Below are 17,112 nucleotides of genomic sequence, written 5' to 3' on the forward strand. Positions count from 1 at the left end.
ATTATTTTTATGATAAGACTTTATCCTGTTTGTGTGTTGAGTAAGTAAGTAAAGTTGTTAAACCACAGCTGAAGTGGCATTTTATGCCACTATTTTGATAAATTGTCCATTAAAAAGAGAATGTGTGCTAACATTGTTGAAGTCTCACATGTTGACTGCTAAAACATGTATTATATTTATATTTTCCCCTAAAAAGATCAAATGCATCAGTCATCTCTCAGGATAGTTCTTCTGGGATTCAAGTACGCTGGCAAGTCTTCAACAGGGAACACCATCCTGGGTGAAGACGTTTTTGAGTTGTGCTCTACATCAAAGTGTGAGAAGAGAGAGGGGGAGGTGGCAGGGAGGCAGGTCACTGTGGTCGACACCCCAAGCTGGTATTGGAGAAATGGCAAGGCTAAAGCTCCTGAATTCCTCAAACAGGAAACTGTACTGAGTGTGTCCTTGTGTGATCCTGGACCCCATGCTCTCTTACTGCTCATATGTATTGATGTCCATTTCACTCGTCAATACAGACAAGAAGTGCAGCAATATTTAGCACTTTTCAGTAGAGATATCTGGAGTCACACCATGGTGCTGTTTACGTGGGGAGACTGGCTGGGAGACACAACCATTGAGCAGTACATTGAGAGTGAAGAAGCCCTGCAGTCTCTGGTGGAGAAATGTGGGAACAGATATCATGTCTTCAACAATGAGAATAGGACAGGTGATCAGGTCACAGAGCTGCTGGAAAAGGTAGAAGAGATGCTAGCAGGAAACAAAAACTGTCACTTTGAGATGGACAGAAAGAGACTGGAGGAAGTGAAGGAGAGGAGGGGGAATGTAGAACAGAGAGCAACAGAGAGACTGATGAAGGTGGAGAGGCAAAGACAACACCTCCAGTCACTGAAGCGTGAGTATTTAACATCATCTCTAGCTTATGAAACATTGAATCAAATATATCATAATATTAATTGTTATGGCCATGGAAGAAATTAGTAAAATAGTAAATTTAGTGAAATTGAAGCAACACTTGCCTTACTCTTGATATGCTAGATTTATCTGCCTGTTGTTTGTGGTTTTATCTTCAAATTCATTTCGATATCATGTGCATCACATGAAAACACATGCCGTTCCCACTAACCATCCAGGATGTGCACTATAGTTTTGTGTTCCGGAGCGTAAGTTCCCGTGAAAATGAAAGAAAAGTTTGCACATCAGGCCATTGTCAGCTGTATCACCAAAGATGCACCATAATTTAGCAGTGACAGTGGGGTTGTAAGTGGTGTGTACAAGGTGTACATGCACTGTAGGTCAGGGGTCTCCAACCTTTTTGGGAATGAGGGCTACCTGAAGACCCGAAATCATATGGAGGGCTACTCATTTAAAACAAACATACCCTCACCCCTTTTTTGCGAGGGTAGTCCTCCTAAATAATAGGCCTACTGTATGTGATTTTTACTTTTAAATTATCAATATTGTGCAGGCCTATACATCTTTATATATTAAGCAACTGTATTTTCAAATTTAATATCAATAACCTATGCAACACTACCAACATTTTTGTTCAGTTTGTTCATTTCATACTTTGCATGGGGAATCTAATCTATTTTTTTTTTTTTACAAAAAAAACTATCTTTTTGTGCAATTAATAATTTGGGTTAGAATTTGTACCCAATTTATACCCACCCACCATTATGAATTCAGGGGTTGTTTAAGTTCTGATTTCAGTGGACAATTCGGTTTTAACATTTCAATAGTAATCGCCCACACCACCCTAACATATGAAAACTCATTTTAAAGTTATTGCACACCTGAAATGATCCATGATCTGACAAAAAGGGTAATGCACAGTCCTGCTCAGTCATACATGCTATAACATTTTCAGCGCTATTATTCGGCAGTTGCCTAGGAGGAGAAAAGGCCTGTGAGCTAAAGCCATTGTTTTTCAGTCCTTGAACAATCATGCAAGAACCGTATTTGACGAACATGGAATGGCCACAGAACTTTTGAAGATATGCTTCCATTGGCTACACCAGACAAGCAAGTTTTTTCCCCCTTTACTGTCTATGCGTGCGAGCATCGTGTATGCGCTCCGCTTCCGTTGTTGTTTAAAGATTGAATGGGAAACGGATTTGGAGCCAAAGGCTAAAATTTAACGCAGCTACAAAGGTATCACCAATATCAATTTAATGTTACAGATGTATGGCTACATACATTCTTAAAATGGTTCTGGTCTAGACTTAAATATCTATTGAAAACTTCACAATGGAGCGTGTTTTTAGAGCGTGATCTGCAGGCGACCTGTTGGCTATTTTTAGAAAGTGCGCTGGGGGCGCCTCATAGCCGTCCCGCGGGCTACCTGGTGCCCGCGGGCACCGTGTTGGAGACCACTGCTGTAGGTGGTTAGCTCACTAGATTTAAACCACAACTCCTTACTGCTTGTCAAAGTCCACAATGTTCTTAAGATAACATGGTCATATAATGTCAAATATATTTATATATTCTTTTCAGCCGGGAATTCATCCCCGCGGTCAGAGTTCAGAGTTTTGCTGCTGGGATACAGAAATGCTGGGAAGAGTTCAACAGGAAACACCATCCTGGGCAGAGAGGAGTTTGACCTGAAGAGAAGAACAGCTCAGTGTGTGAAGAGACAGGGAGAAGTAACAGGCAGACAGGTCACTGTAGTCGAGGCTCCAGGATGGTCGAGTAGCTACAGCCTTGAAGAGACTCCTGTGCTCACTAAACAGGAGATTGTGTTCAGTGTGTCTCTGTGTCCTCCAGGACCACATGCTGTCCTAATTGTCATAGATATTGATGATTCTTTCACAATTGAAAATATAATAAATATTCAAGAACACCTGGAGTTGCTTGGTGGAGTTGTCTGGAGTCACACCATGGTGCTGTTTACCAATGGAGACTGGCTGGGAGACACAACTATTGAGCAACACATAGAGAGTGAAGAGGCACTGCGGCCTCTAGTAGAGAAATGTGGGAACAGATACCATGTCCTCAACAATGAGAATAGGACAGATGATCAGGTCACAGAGCTTCTGGAGAAGATAGAAGAGATGGTAGCAGGAAACAAAAACTGTCACTATGAGATGGACAGAAAGAGACTGGAGGAAGTGAAGGAGAAGAGGAGGAATGAAGAACAGAGAGCAACAGAGAGACGGATGAAGGTGGAGAAGCAAAGACAACACCTCCAGTCACTGAAGCGTGAGTTGTATTGTAATTTCTGTGTTTTATACTAAGAAAACTGAGCTTTTTCATTGCAAAAATAAATGTCCAACAATCTTCATAACTAGATGTACCGCAGAGCGGTACAAAATATGACTGCCGCCCAGTCCAGCACATTTTTTCCAGAAAAATAAGTCACGCTTGTCAAATTGTGTTCATTTCCTACTTTGTTTTTGTGTGATTGTAATAGACCGGTTTCAGGTCCCTAACAACCATAGTCAAGAACAAACTCGGAGGACAAGCACTAGTTGTTTACACTGACAGCGCATAGAAAACAAGCTGGCTGAACTTGATATAAGATGAAGAATAAAAACATATTGCCGAAATATTTCAGTATAGCCGAGTCTGGATTGTTTTCATCTAGAGGTGTAGCGATTTACCTATGAAAAAGCAACGGATTTTATGGAAGGTAGGCTAAACATGTGGCCAGTCACTGTAAAGTTAGGTTAGGCTTAAGCTAATGTTAACGTTAGCTCGACTGCACAAACAATTAGTTTAGATTTAGTGAGAACATTACCTACTCAAAGGGTACATAATGACAGGGGTGGACAATCATTTCCCCCTGAGGTCAGAGGATAATTACTATGATAAAGTAGCCTACAGGGATTAAAGTGAAAAAAAATCGTTTGACTGAACTTTTTTTAGGCCATAAGTCATACGTTGTTTATATCTACCTATAGAGATAGCACCCCTATTGCGGTCGCGACCTATTGGTTTATAATGTACAAAAAGATGCAAACAGCAAAGTAAAGGAAGTATTCGCATTCACACGGCGGCCATTGTTTAAACCAAAATGAGGCTACAGGGTACACTTACTATATAATTAATGCCACCTGCAGGTGAATGCATAGAACATAACAATCCTATGGTTTGTGTACCCTGTAGCCTCGTTCTAGCCGCCAATGGCCGCCATGTGAATAAGGCGAATTGAGAGTGTTCTTGATTGAGATTGAGTTTTCCTGATGAACAAAATAATATTTCAGTACCATCCCTGACCATTGCTGATTAGCCATTGCTGTTCTTTTGTAGTGCAGCAATATTGTAGAAAGGTTTTAACACACTCTTATTTAATTACTTCAGGCCAAAAGTGTTTAAAGGGAGATTTTTTTCTTGTTAATATGCAATTCAACACCAAGTAAAATCTATAAAATCAAGTTTGCAAGACTTCCCATTTCCTCATCAAAGTAACGAATCAGAACATTCTAGATATTGTTCATATTTCCATTTGTTGCCTCATCCGCATTTAATGAAAACATGGTAATTTTGAGTTTTACAGACAACTCAGTTTTCCAATGAGCAGCAATACTGTGTGTGCTCATGCAGGAGGTCTGCGCGAGGTCTGCACAATCTGGAGAGGGCGCTTGTCTTCAGCAACAGATTGTATAAGGTTGACAATTGGTTGCGATATGGTGAGGGACAGGTCGTGTTGCGTAGCCTACTTTCTGAGCGCAAAAACGGTCAGCCAAAGACTTGTTAGTTCTCCCCCGTTTCCAACAGCCGCCCATCTCCATTATTTTTTTTTACTTTTTACACCTGCCTTCCTTTAGCAACAACGCATCCATGACAGCTAGTGGCCTTGCCAAATAGACGCACACAAATCAGATAGATAGATAGATAGATACATTATTGATCCCCAGGGGAAATTCAAGGTCACAGCAGCATACATACAACACAACCACATTCTTTAACATCAGAAAGAGTAATAAAGTATATCATATAAAAACACAACTAAGCAATAAGGACAGTAGAAGATAAAGAATGCTAAATATACTAAAATACAAATTATATAACTAACACTTAATGCAATATATAAAAATATACTAAAATACAAATTACAAAAATACAAATTATACTAACTAACACTTAATCTAAGTCATTCTAGAAACAGTATCCACATAGTGGTGATTAATCAATCAGAGGCGCTTGCAATGACTGAGGCAGGGACTGAGCCTTTGATTCTCTGTGCATAGTAAGATATGGTAAGGTGCTCTAAGGTGCTCTGTGCGAATGAGTGTCATGGTGGTAGTGCAATGGTGATAGTGGTAGTGGTCATGGTGATAGTGCAAATGAGTAAGTCCAACAGTGCAGCAGTGCAGAAGTAAAGTAAGGTAAAATCTATATATCTATATATTTAACTATTTAAGAAAATGTATAAGTGTGGCCACAGTTCGGCTGTGGCATGGGGGGGGGGGGGGGGGGGTTCTGCCTATGTGCTAATGTGCTAATATAGCACGCAAACAGTGAGGCTTAAAGACAGTGATACAAGTGGCTAGTGGACAAACAGTACCAAACATGGAGGGGGTGAAGAGGCAGACAGACTATGCAGAGAAGTCTATCTCTCCTCTTCCCTTAAGTGAGGCATTAAACAGTTCAATGGTCCTGGGGACAAATGACTTTCTCAGTCTGTCCGTTGTGCAAGGCAGTGACCGAAGTCTCCAGCTGATCAGGCTCTTCTGCTTAACAATGGTGCTGTGGAGTGGGTGACACTCATTGTCCAAGATGTTGATCGATCAGTTTGTTCAGGGTCCTTTTGTCAGATAGTGAAGTGATGCACTCCAGTTCAGCTCCCACTACAGAGCCAGCTTTCCTTACCAGCCTGTCAATTCGCCCCGCATCCTTCTTCCTTGTGCTTCCTCCCCAACACACCACTGCATAGAAGAGGACACTGGCAACAACAGACTGGTAGAACATCCTGAGGAGCTTACTGCACACATTGAAGGACCGCAGCCTCCTCAGGAAGTACAGCCTGCTCTGCCCTTTCTTGTAGAGTGCATCAGTGTTGGCTGACCAGTCCAGTTTATTGTCCAGGTGGAGACCCAGATATTTGTAGGTGCTAACCACCTCCACATTGACCCCATCAATGTGGACTGGTAGCAGAGTGGGCTTAGACCTGCGGAAATCCACCACCATCTCCTTGGTCTTTGACGTGTTAAGTTGAAGATGATTGAGTTTGCACCATTGCACAAAGTCCTCCACCAGGCTCCTGTACTCCTCCTCCTGCCCGTTCCTGATACACCCCACAATTGCAGTATCATCAGAAAACTTCTGCATGTGGCATGACTCGGTGTTGTAGCAGAAGTCAGATGTGTACAGGGTGAACAGGACTGGAGAGAGCACAGTTCCCTGTGGCGCTCCAGTGCTGCAGATCACAGTGTCAGAGAGATCGTCCTTCAGTCTGACGAACTGTGGTCGCTCGGTCAGGTAATCTGTAATCCAGGTTACCAGGTGAGCGTCCACACCCATCTGCAAGAGCTTGTCTCCCAATCTGAGGGGCTGGATGGTGTTAAAAGCACTTGAGAAATCAAAGAACATGATTCTCACAAAACCACCGCCATTGGAGCTGGAGCAGGGCAGTCAAACCTGTTGTAGAAGTGGTTCAACTGGTTCGCCCAGTCCAGGTCCCCCTCCACAAAGCTGCTGTTCTTCTTCAGGCCAGTGATAACCTTCATGCAGTCCCATGTCTCCTTCAGGTTGTTTTCCTGCAGCTTCTGTTCCACCTTCTTCCTGTAATCCTCCTTAGCTTCCTTCAGCATGAATTTGAGTTCCCCTTGCACGCGCCTCAGCTCTGCCATGTCCCCCTCTCTGAACGCCCTCTTTTTCCTGTTAAGAAGGGTCTTGACATTGCTGGTTATCCAAGGCTTGTTGTTGGGAAAGCAGCGTACAGTTCTGGTGGGAACAACAATGTCCATGCAGAAGTTCAGGTAATCAGTTGTGTACTGTGTGACCTCCTCCAAGTCCTCTCCATTCTGCAACACACTCCAGTCAGTACACTCGAAGCAGTCTCTCAGAGCCTCATCCACTTCGGGTGTCCACTTCCTGAAGGTGCATGTGGCAGCTGGTAGCCTCTGTACTTTGGGCTTGTACATTGGCTGGAGATGAATGAGGTTGTGGTCTGACTTCCCCAGTGGGGGAAGGGGGTTTGCACTGTATGCATCCCTCACGTTTGCATACAAGAGGTCTATTGTCCTGTTTTTCCTTGTAGGGCAGTCAACATACTGGTAAAAATTTGTGAGTGTGGAATCCAGTGTTATGTGATTGAAGTCGCCAGAGATCACAAAAAAGGCGTCGGTGTGTTGTATTTGAAGCCTTGCGATTGTGGAGTGGATGACGTCACACGCTGTATCCGGGAGAGCTTGAGGTGGAACGTAAACACAGACAGCAATTGCGTGCGAGAACTCCCTCGGCATGTAGTACGGACGGAGACTAACCGCTAATAACTCCACATCCTTACAGCATACAGTCTCCTTTACTGTTACATGTCTGGGATTGCACCATCTATTGTTAATGTACAGCACCAGACCGCCTCCCTTCTTTTTGCCAGAAAGTTTACAGTCTCTGTCCAAACGAGCTACACTGAAGCCAGGCAGCTCAACGTTAGAAGTGGGGATATGGCTTGTTAGCCACGTCTCCGTAAAGCATAACAAACTACATTCCCTGTACAACTTCTGGTATCTTACCAGGGCATCCAGTTCGTCAGTCTTATTAGCCAGTGAGTTCACGTTTCCCATCACAATCGATGGAACTGAGGGCTTGTATCTCCACTTCTTCTCCCGACGCCTCGTCTTCACTTTAACTCCCGCTCTGCAACCCCGAAAGCACCACAGTTCCTCTGGAATGTTGTCGCGAACACAGCCGGCATTCCGTCGTAGTGCGATCAGCTGGTTCCTTGTGTACACAAGCTTGCTGTCGCTGGAGCGTTGTAATATGACCGTATCCATGGGATAGAATAAAAACACTCCTCAAAGTGTGTAAAAAGTGTGTAATCCAAAAAGTTACGAAGTAAAAAGTAAACAAAAGACGTAGAAACAAACACTAAGACACGGAGCTGCTGAGAAGGCTGCCACACTTGACGGCGCCGGAACCGGAAAAATCATGACGCTAATATGCGAGGTTCTGGTAGGCCTAGGCTACTGGTTATGGTTTTGTGCTATAAATTAATAATATTTTATAGCAAAGTTTTAAGTTGACTATTTTAATTGTATGGTTATTTTTTGTCAACATACACTCACAACCTACTGTCGTTAAAAGTGAGGCCTAAGCAAAATAGGCTACAAGGCTGTCTGTGCGTCACAAACAGACTGACCCCCTTACTCAACAGTTTGCGATGATGACAGTGATATTATTTTTTTTTTTATGCTAACACGCTCAGTCAAAACCTTCCGTCGCAAATTGTGAAAAACATTGTTGTACATGTCATAACAGATGGGATAATAAATTGCATAGGCAACGGTTTATATTGCGTCGCTTTACACATAATGTTAGTTGCATTGATTAAAAACTGTAACAATAATAGTAGCCTACATCGGGTGGCATAGCAGGCTATCTGTTCAAGTCATAGGTGACACCCAAAATGAATGACCTCCCCTGACAAGAGTTCGCGATAGTAAGAAATTGTTTACATTGATGCACGGAAAGAACACAGCCTATAGCCTAGAAATCTAGACGCGCCCCTAGCGGCAGCAAATTACATTTGCTGCCAGGGCTAGTCTAGCAACTCTCCGTTGGCTTGTGAGCTCCAGATATCGAAACTTCTCCGGGCCAATGAAATCGTGTATAGAGTCGTTAGGTGGGCTTAACATAATGATTGATGGCAGAGTTGCAACGGTTTGGCTTGAATTCCCTGCTACTTGAAAACAAATAAGATGGATGTTGCTGTTGGCGAACAGTGTGACACGAGTTAAGCTTTTATTAAGTTGGCAAACGTTTGAACTAGCCAACTAGCTCCGCTGGTGGGAAACGCATGGGACTCATAGCGCTGCCGCTGTCCTATTGCGTGCAGAGGGAATTTGAAAGACAACTGATTATCCCGCCCCTCGGACTGAGCACTGCGAACGGTGAGTGTCCAGACCCTACATGTTAATGTGGGTCTGGCTCGTCAGGCTACACAGCCTTCGCTTCTTCTCCGAATTCGCACATAGAGCTCACAATATCATATCCAAAAAAGTTAAACGGATTGGCCAACCTCATCAGCTGTCTCTAATGTGTCACTATAATCCAACTTTAAGACTGTTATAGTCCTCCATACGTGTTCTTTTTTTTTAAGCAAACGCCCGAGACATGTGTGTAGCTACAACATAAACAAAACGAAACTCATGGCTGACGTAGGCTATCTTCTTGAGCGGTCACTGATTGAGACACAGAAAGTTCTCAAGAACACTATTAGGTCTTTAAACATTTACCATCACACACATTAATTCATCAGACCTAATATTTGTAGTTGCCTTAAAAAAGGAAAAGCAAAGGTGATAGTCCCCCCCTCCTATTTTTTTTCTCATCGGATCTGCATCGATCTCAAATATGACATTTCTAAAATCAAATTGACGGAAATCCGTCCTACGACGGAGAACTTTAATCCTTGAGCCTATGCTGGCCACACATTGAACGATTGACTGACATAACGTTACAATGCACAAAATGCATTGTGCTGGATGTTAACTGACAGGACAGGAGCCTATGATGGATTAGCTATAAGCTAGGCTACCTTATAGTAGGCCTATGCAATAACGTTACTTGCAAGCCCATGTCTTCTTTCTTAAAACAAACAACTCAAATGGAGTGTAAACTTTAACTTTAGGCTACCCTGCATATTGTCATCTGCGTGAAATGTAGGCTAACGTTAGCCTCCGTTCTCATGGATCATAAGTCTCTCATTAAAATGATATGCTGAGGAATATGATAAAAAAAACACTTTGTTAATGTCACTACCCTATGTTATTTAGCCTACATGACTTGAGTTTTTCCTCTTGAGCATGAAGATAACATTTGTGGAGATATTCACAGGAAACTGTGTCCGGCCACCTACAGGCCAGTTGGTGTACAGTAACATAAATTAAAGGACAATTCCGGCGCAAAATGAACCTAGGGGTTAATAACACATGTGTACCGAGTTTGACCGTTCGCTGGGATTTGTTTTCATGCTAGTCGAATGTGATCAGTTTTATTGCAAACCGCTTATTAGCGTTTAACGCTAGCCTTCGGGGCACACGTACAGTAGAAAGAAATCGCTATTTCTATACCACTAACAAGGCTCAAAATAGCACCACACTTACACAGTAGCATAATGAGGGTCTCTACATGTAAACCGAAGCATTGAGAACTTTGTAAGTGTACAGGCAGTTTATTAAAAAGAAACACATTACCGTTCACGTCTGGTTCACATACAGGCAGGATTTGCTCAATATAGGCCTAGGCATAAAAAAAAATGGGTTCCGGTTTCCGACCGACCCTGTCAATTTATGTGCGACCCACATTTATTTTATGAGCTTGGGGAAGAAATAACACTAAATACATTAAATAAATCCACAAATAAAAGGCGAACTATAATTACATTAATTACCCCTTGCGTTATGTATAGGGATGAGCGTAGGCTATTCTCTCTTTTACAAAGTAGCCTATGCACAGCTGTTCACGAAGACGATTGTTTTCGTCACTTACCAAGGCACTCGCAATTTTGTCCAAACACCGCAACTTTTTCGCAAATTTGACCAATCATTGTAGTTTTACCGTGAAATTTCACCTACCACAACAGTCCCTCGCGTAGAATATTGAGCCAGATGGCACACTTACTTCTGCACCTTCTGCATATGACACCAAAGACTGCCCTAACGTGTTCGTTCCTCTACAGTTTTGATGATAATAAATAGAAAGCTAACGTTAATGATCTGCTTACTTGCATCTCTCAACCTGGTGTTGCTAACCTACCTAGGCTATGAAAGTAAGTTAATTAAGGCCTACTTGGTTTACTGACATTTGAGTAGGCTATGCAACCCATTGGATAACGTTTACCTGGATATGTCCTTTTAGCTTATGTCATGTTTGCTAGCTTGTGGGCTTAGTTTGAGTAGTGCTACCAAAATCATAGAAATTAATAAAATTGCAAGACATTTACCTCTTCTATGATCCAAGAATGATTTCATTCGAGTTGTTTTTTTAACATTTATTTTAACTAATGACATAGAAGACATTCCCAATTGCATCCACATATCGTAAAGCACTATGCAAAAAGTGATTTACACTCGTAGCCGAACACAGTGAGATGCAAGCCTTCCAATCCACTCAGAAATGTAATTAGGCTACTCTCACGTCCTTAAAGGGGCAGGCAGTCATTTAGACGTACACCACCAATGTAATGACATTAAACAGAAGTGTAGTCAAATAGTTTAAATCTATATGAAATTACTAGATACTTATTTGGCTATTAGTAATTATGCAGGCCACAGACTATGAATTATTAAAAAGATATGAACTTAATATGAATTACAAAATATATGAATGTATTGAAACATATGACATGATGCCATCTCTTTACGTGACTGTCTTTTTTGGACAGTTCTACGAAAGGTTATACTGCTTTGTGAATTACCTCAGTCAAAGCATTTTCACAAATAAAGTAGGCCTACTTTGATTGTCTGTAATCCTTACTGTTTACCTTTGATTATCCTTTTTTAATAAGCATCAAGATTATCAGTGTGATTTTGGTCTTACTAACCTTAATTGCCCTAAATTAAAAAAAAAAAAAAAAAAAAATCGCAACTATTTTTGCAATTTTCACTTCCTCCCGCAATTTCTCCACAAGAAACAGCTAAAAACACCGCAACTTCCATCCAGGCATTTTAGGTCGTAACAGTCTCAAAAAACCCCGTGAAATCCTGGAGGGACTGATTTTCTACAAAAAAAAAAAAAAATCCCTACCGACCCATGGCCTCAACTAGGAACCAAAACTTTTTTTTTTTATGCCCTATCAGAAATAATAGCTCCGATGTAACATAACTTGTATAGTGTACTTACTTAGTGGATCCATCTGGTCCCTCTGGTATGGATCGCCGCCGCCTGTGTGGTATTGACTACAGGTAGCTTCTAGCTCTCTCTCTCATAGCCTTTTCACGGAGCTCCCGCAGCTCTTCGTTGGTATTCCGACTTGAAAAGATAAGGACGTCCAATAAGGGTTCATCCTCGATGTCTTCAAATTCGTTCAAATAACCTGCCATCTCTTATGTCTCCTGTTGCGTTCAGTGCTTCTCTTTTGCACAGTCCTTCTGCAACAATGTTTCACCCGAGATTCACTTCACATCCCAGAGTTCTGTTTAACCAAGGCGCCTGCCTGTATGTGAACCAGACGTCAAAGGTAATGTGTTTCTTTTTAATAAACTGCCTGTACACTTACAAAGTTCTCAATGCTTCGGTTTACATGTAGAGACCCTCATTATGCTACTGTGTAAGTGTGGTGCTATTTTGAGCCTTGTTAGTGGTATAGAAATAGCGATTTCTTTCTACTGTACGTGTGCCCCGAAGGCTAGCGTTAAACGCTAATAAGCGGTTTGCAATAAAACTGATCACATTCGACTGGCATGAAAACAAATCCCAGCGAACGGTCGAACTCGGTACACATGTGTTATTAACCCCTAGGTTCATTTTGCGCCGGAATTGTCCTTTAATTTATTGTATGGCCCCCCATGAACGGAATTCCACGAAACTTGGCGTGCATTTCGAGGGTGTGATAATGATCATACACTTCCATATTCGTGCAGTTTTGACCATGTTAGGTCACAGATACCTGCGATTACAACACCTCATTTTTACTTTTTCGTTTTTAACTAGGTGGCGCTATACATGAAATGGTTTGTGGTCCTCCTAAACCCTACGGTTCTCGAGATATTCACAGAAAACTGTGTCCGCCCTACCCTCCTTTTGGGGGGTCCAGTCCAGCGGTCCATGCTATCCTTGTGGGGCTACATGCCCACCAAGTTTCGTGTACCCCGGTCTTTCAGTGTCCCGGGAATCCTTGACGGAAAATTGGCCATGCGAAAAAAATAAAAAAATAAAAATCTGACTTTGCTGCGCGGCAGTCATAATTATCTAGCTTATGAAACACTGAATCAAATACCCGACAAACACGGGACGTCCCCCGGACCTTATGCGGACATTCACAATGTCCCCGATTGGTCCCCAACGTCATGTTCTCTAGCGGACATTCCGTTGACGTTATTGACGTCCCGAGCAATTAAGTTATTGTTTGGTTATTGCGCGACGTCTGGTGCCGGACTTTCTGGGGACATCACCATCAGGTCCCTCGGATGACATCCGCATTTGGTCATTTCAAAGACGCCCTAAGGACGTCCTTGTGTGGGCCCGACAATAACGTTAAACCAGGGACATCAAGGGGACGTTTGTTTGTTATGTACACACATGGCAGCGGAGTTGAGAGAGCTCTGGCTACAGCCTGCAGGACGGAGACATCCACATCCATGCGCGACTTCACGTTACACGTCATTACGTAGCAACATCGGTAGAAGTACACCATTGGTGGCCACCGATGAAAGTAAGTAACATGTTTGACTGTGTATGTAGCTGAAAGTTTTCAATAACTGAATGAAACTGAATGAAAAGTTGTCAAATGTTAACGTATAACGTAACGTTCTGTAATTTTCCTCTGGGGATGAATAAAGTATCTATCTATCTAACGTAGCAATTAGCTCACCTTTAGCAGGTTAGCAGCTAGCTTCTAACCTTTATGAGGTTATCTAATGAGCTAATAAGCTAGAAGCTAACCTCTAGCAAGTCAGCAGCTTATTAGCCTACCCTAGTCTACGGCAACATAGCTTCTACAGTTTATGAAGTTGTGCGTCTTATGAACAAAGTAGGTTCACTGCAGATATGTGAATTATGTAGCACTTACGTTTTGAGTTTAACGTTAATGTATAACATTACAAACTAGGGAATGGATTTTATCAAATTCAAGTTAGCTGATGTGATGCTTGGTGTAGCTTACAATGAGCATTTCTTCAGATAACTGTCATTACGTGATGCATGTAACATGCTCTAAATAGGCAGTGGTTTATCTAACCTAGTCGTGTACTTATTATCTGTTTTATTTTCAGAACCACACACACGGCCGAATTAGGGTGAACTGAGGACTTTTGGAGCTGAATGATGCAATAAAACTAGAGAAATGTTAAAAACATACCACGTAGCATTTGTTTAGGGTTGCCTAGCACCAGAAGTGACTTTGCTTAATTTGTAAATCAAAACGATCTACATTGCAGAAGAATTAAGGATACTGTTTCTTCATGACTTGTTTAAATGTTATTGTAATTTATTTGACGCATGCTCGCGTTTAAAAGTGAAGCATTGCTGTCCCCGATGTCACAGCAGCTCCTTGTGGAAACAGCAAAGAAGAGTGAACATATCCAATGAGATTTCTGACAAGGAGCAGAAGATCTCTGGCCTTACCAGAGCCTTATTGTTTATGAATAAACAATGATATGGAATAGAAACATCTGGAATCTATTTTTTTCAGCTTAACGTTGGCTACAAAGAGCATCCATAGCCTAGAGAAAACGATACATTTTTTATAATGGATGGAATCCACTATCTAATCTCAACTAATCTCCTGTCTTCTTCTTCTTCTTCTTCTTCTTCTTCTTATTATTGGGGGCCTAGCAGCGAAGCTGCGAAGGCACCCATTGAGTTAGTAGTTTTTCCTATTATTGGGGGCCAAGCAGCGAAGCTGCGAAGGCACCCATTGAGTTACTAGCTTTTCCTATTATTATTAGTCTGCCATTGAAGTCTATGGCAGCCCATAGAACGCCTGGCTAAAAAGTGCTGAAATTTGTCAGAAAGTTTTGGGACACTCCACTGACCACTCGCGCTCATTTATGGATCTCTAAACCCAGCCGTCTAGCGCCACCAACGGTTCAAAATTTGGTCGAAAATTGAACCGCTGGGTCGAAAGTTATGAAATTCGGCGCACTGATTCAGGACCGTCCCATGATCGATCACTCTCACCAATTTACAGAACTCTATGCCCAACACTCTAGTGCCACCAATGGGTCAAAACTGGATTGCATTCACGCATGTGACCATTGAACGGTGCATCTGATTTTCACAAATCAGCCACTGTTGGAATCCCTGGACTGACCTGAGTTGAATGACCCCTACTACGTCACTTTCCGCCATATTGGACCACCACTATATTGGATTTAGTCCAAACTCTACGAAAAGTTTCAGCGTTTGTAAATTTCTTCTGATTTTCACGAAACTTGGCGGAGAGGATCTTCTGCCCGAGCCGCACAAACGATACTTGTCAGATTTTTCAATTTCATTTTAGTTTGCCCGTGACAGCCAATTAAATATGGTGACAAAGCCGCCAAACAGGAAGTGGACAAACATCTAGGTGACGCTTTGAGTTAACATAACAAAACTCGATACCATTAGTCAGGACACCGTCCCAATCACTCACAGCAATTTTTATGCATATACATTGAACGCACTAGCGCCACCACCAGTTCAATGCTGCACATGCATTCATGCGCATTATCCTTGACTCTTTTGTCTGATTTTCACAATTGAGGTAGCAAATGAATCCTTAGACCATCCCGAGTTCATCGACCCCTATCCTATCACTTTCCGCCATATTGGACCTCCGCCATATTGGATTTAGTCCAAACTCTACGAAAAGTTTCAGCGGTTACAAATTTCATCCGATTTTCACGAAACTTGTCGGAGATGATCTTCAGACCGAGCCGCACAAACGATACTTGTCAGATTTTTTAATTTCATTTTTGTTTGCCCGTGACAGCCAATCAAATATGGTGATGAAGCCACCAAACAGGAAGTGGGCTAACATCTCGGCTATGCTTTAATGTATGAAGTCCAAACTTGGTACAGGGACTTGGTATCTGATTGTGAGGACGCACTAGGAAATTGGCATCATGTGGCCTCTATAGGGGGTGCTGTAATACAGGAAGTGAGCTTGTATCTCAGCAACGCTTTGGTGTACAAAGTCCAAACTTGGTATAAGGACCTGTTACCTGATTATGATGACGCACTAGGAAATTGGAATCATTTGGCCTCTATAGGGGGCGCTGCAATACAGGAAGTGAGCTCCTATCTTAGCAGCGCTTTGATGTATGAAGTCCAAACTTGGTACAGGGACTTGGTACCTGATTGTGAGGACACAGTAGGAAATTGGCATCATTTGGCCTCTATAGGGGGCGCTGTAATACAGGAAGTGGGCTCATATCTCAGCAAGGCTTCATTGTATGATGTCCAAACTTGATACATGGACATATTAGCTGATTGTGAGGACATGCAAGGATAGTGGTCTCATTTGGCCTCTAGGGGTGCTGTAATAAAGAAAGTGAGCTCACATCTCAGCAACACTTTGGTGTATTAAGTCCAAACTTGGTAGAGGGACATGGTAGCTGATTGTGAGAACGCACAAGGACATTGGTGTAATTTGGCCTCTTGCTGTGAGTGCTTGCTCATGCCATGGCAACGCCATTCATGCTATAGGGCACTGCTAGGCCCCCGCATTGCTGCTTGCAGCTATATTTGGGGGCCAAGCAGCGAAGCTGCAAAGGCACCCATTGAGTTACTAGCTTTTCCTATTATACTTCTGCCATTGGAGTCTATGGCAGCCCATAGAACGCCTGGCTAAAAAGTGCAGATTTTTTGGCAGAAAGTTTCGGGACACTCCACTGACCACTCACGCTCATTTACGGATCTCTAAACCCAGCCGTCTAGCGCCACCAACGGGTCAAAATTTGGCCGAAAATAGAACCGCTGGGTCTAAAGTTATGAAATTCGGCGCACTGATTCAGAACCGTCCCATGATCACTCTCACCAATTTACAGAACTCTATGCACAACACTCTAGCGCCACCAATGGGTCGAACCTGGATTGCATTCACGCATGTGACCATTGAACGGTGGGTCCGATTTTCACAAATCAGGCACTGCTGTAATCCCTGGACTGACCTGAATTCAATGACTCCTATTACGTCACTTTCCGCCATATTGGACCTCCGCCATATTGGATTCACTCCAAACTCTACGAAAAGGTTCAGCGTTCGTAAATTTTTTCCGATTTTCATGACACTTGGCTGAGATGATC

At 42.5% G+C, this 17,112-nt stretch overlaps 1 protein-coding gene across 2 annotated transcripts in view; it reads left to right on the forward strand.

The window, feature by feature from the left end:
- Window positions 1-17,112, forward strand: part of LOC143103440 (uncharacterized) — a 74,770-nt gene that overhangs the window by 45,632 nt on the left and 12,026 nt on the right. For both annotated transcript variants that reach the window (XM_076267219.1, XM_076267220.1), the window contains exons 6-7: window positions 197-892; window positions 2,494-3,198. In XM_076267219.1, the coding sequence (XP_076123334.1) occupies window positions 197-892; window positions 2,494-3,198 (1,401 nt within the window). The remainder of the gene's footprint in view (window positions 1-196; window positions 893-2,493; window positions 3,199-17,112) is intronic.

The sequence above is a fragment of the Alosa pseudoharengus genome, unplaced genomic scaffold (assembly GCF_046254945.1).
Source record: "Alosa pseudoharengus isolate Yale_2024_CS ecotype anadromous, Long Island Sound unplaced genomic scaffold, YU_APseudo_1.1 YU_APseudo_1.1_scf_40, whole genome shotgun sequence".
Lineage (NCBI taxonomy): Eukaryota > Metazoa > Chordata > Actinopteri > Clupeiformes > Clupeidae > Alosa > Alosa pseudoharengus.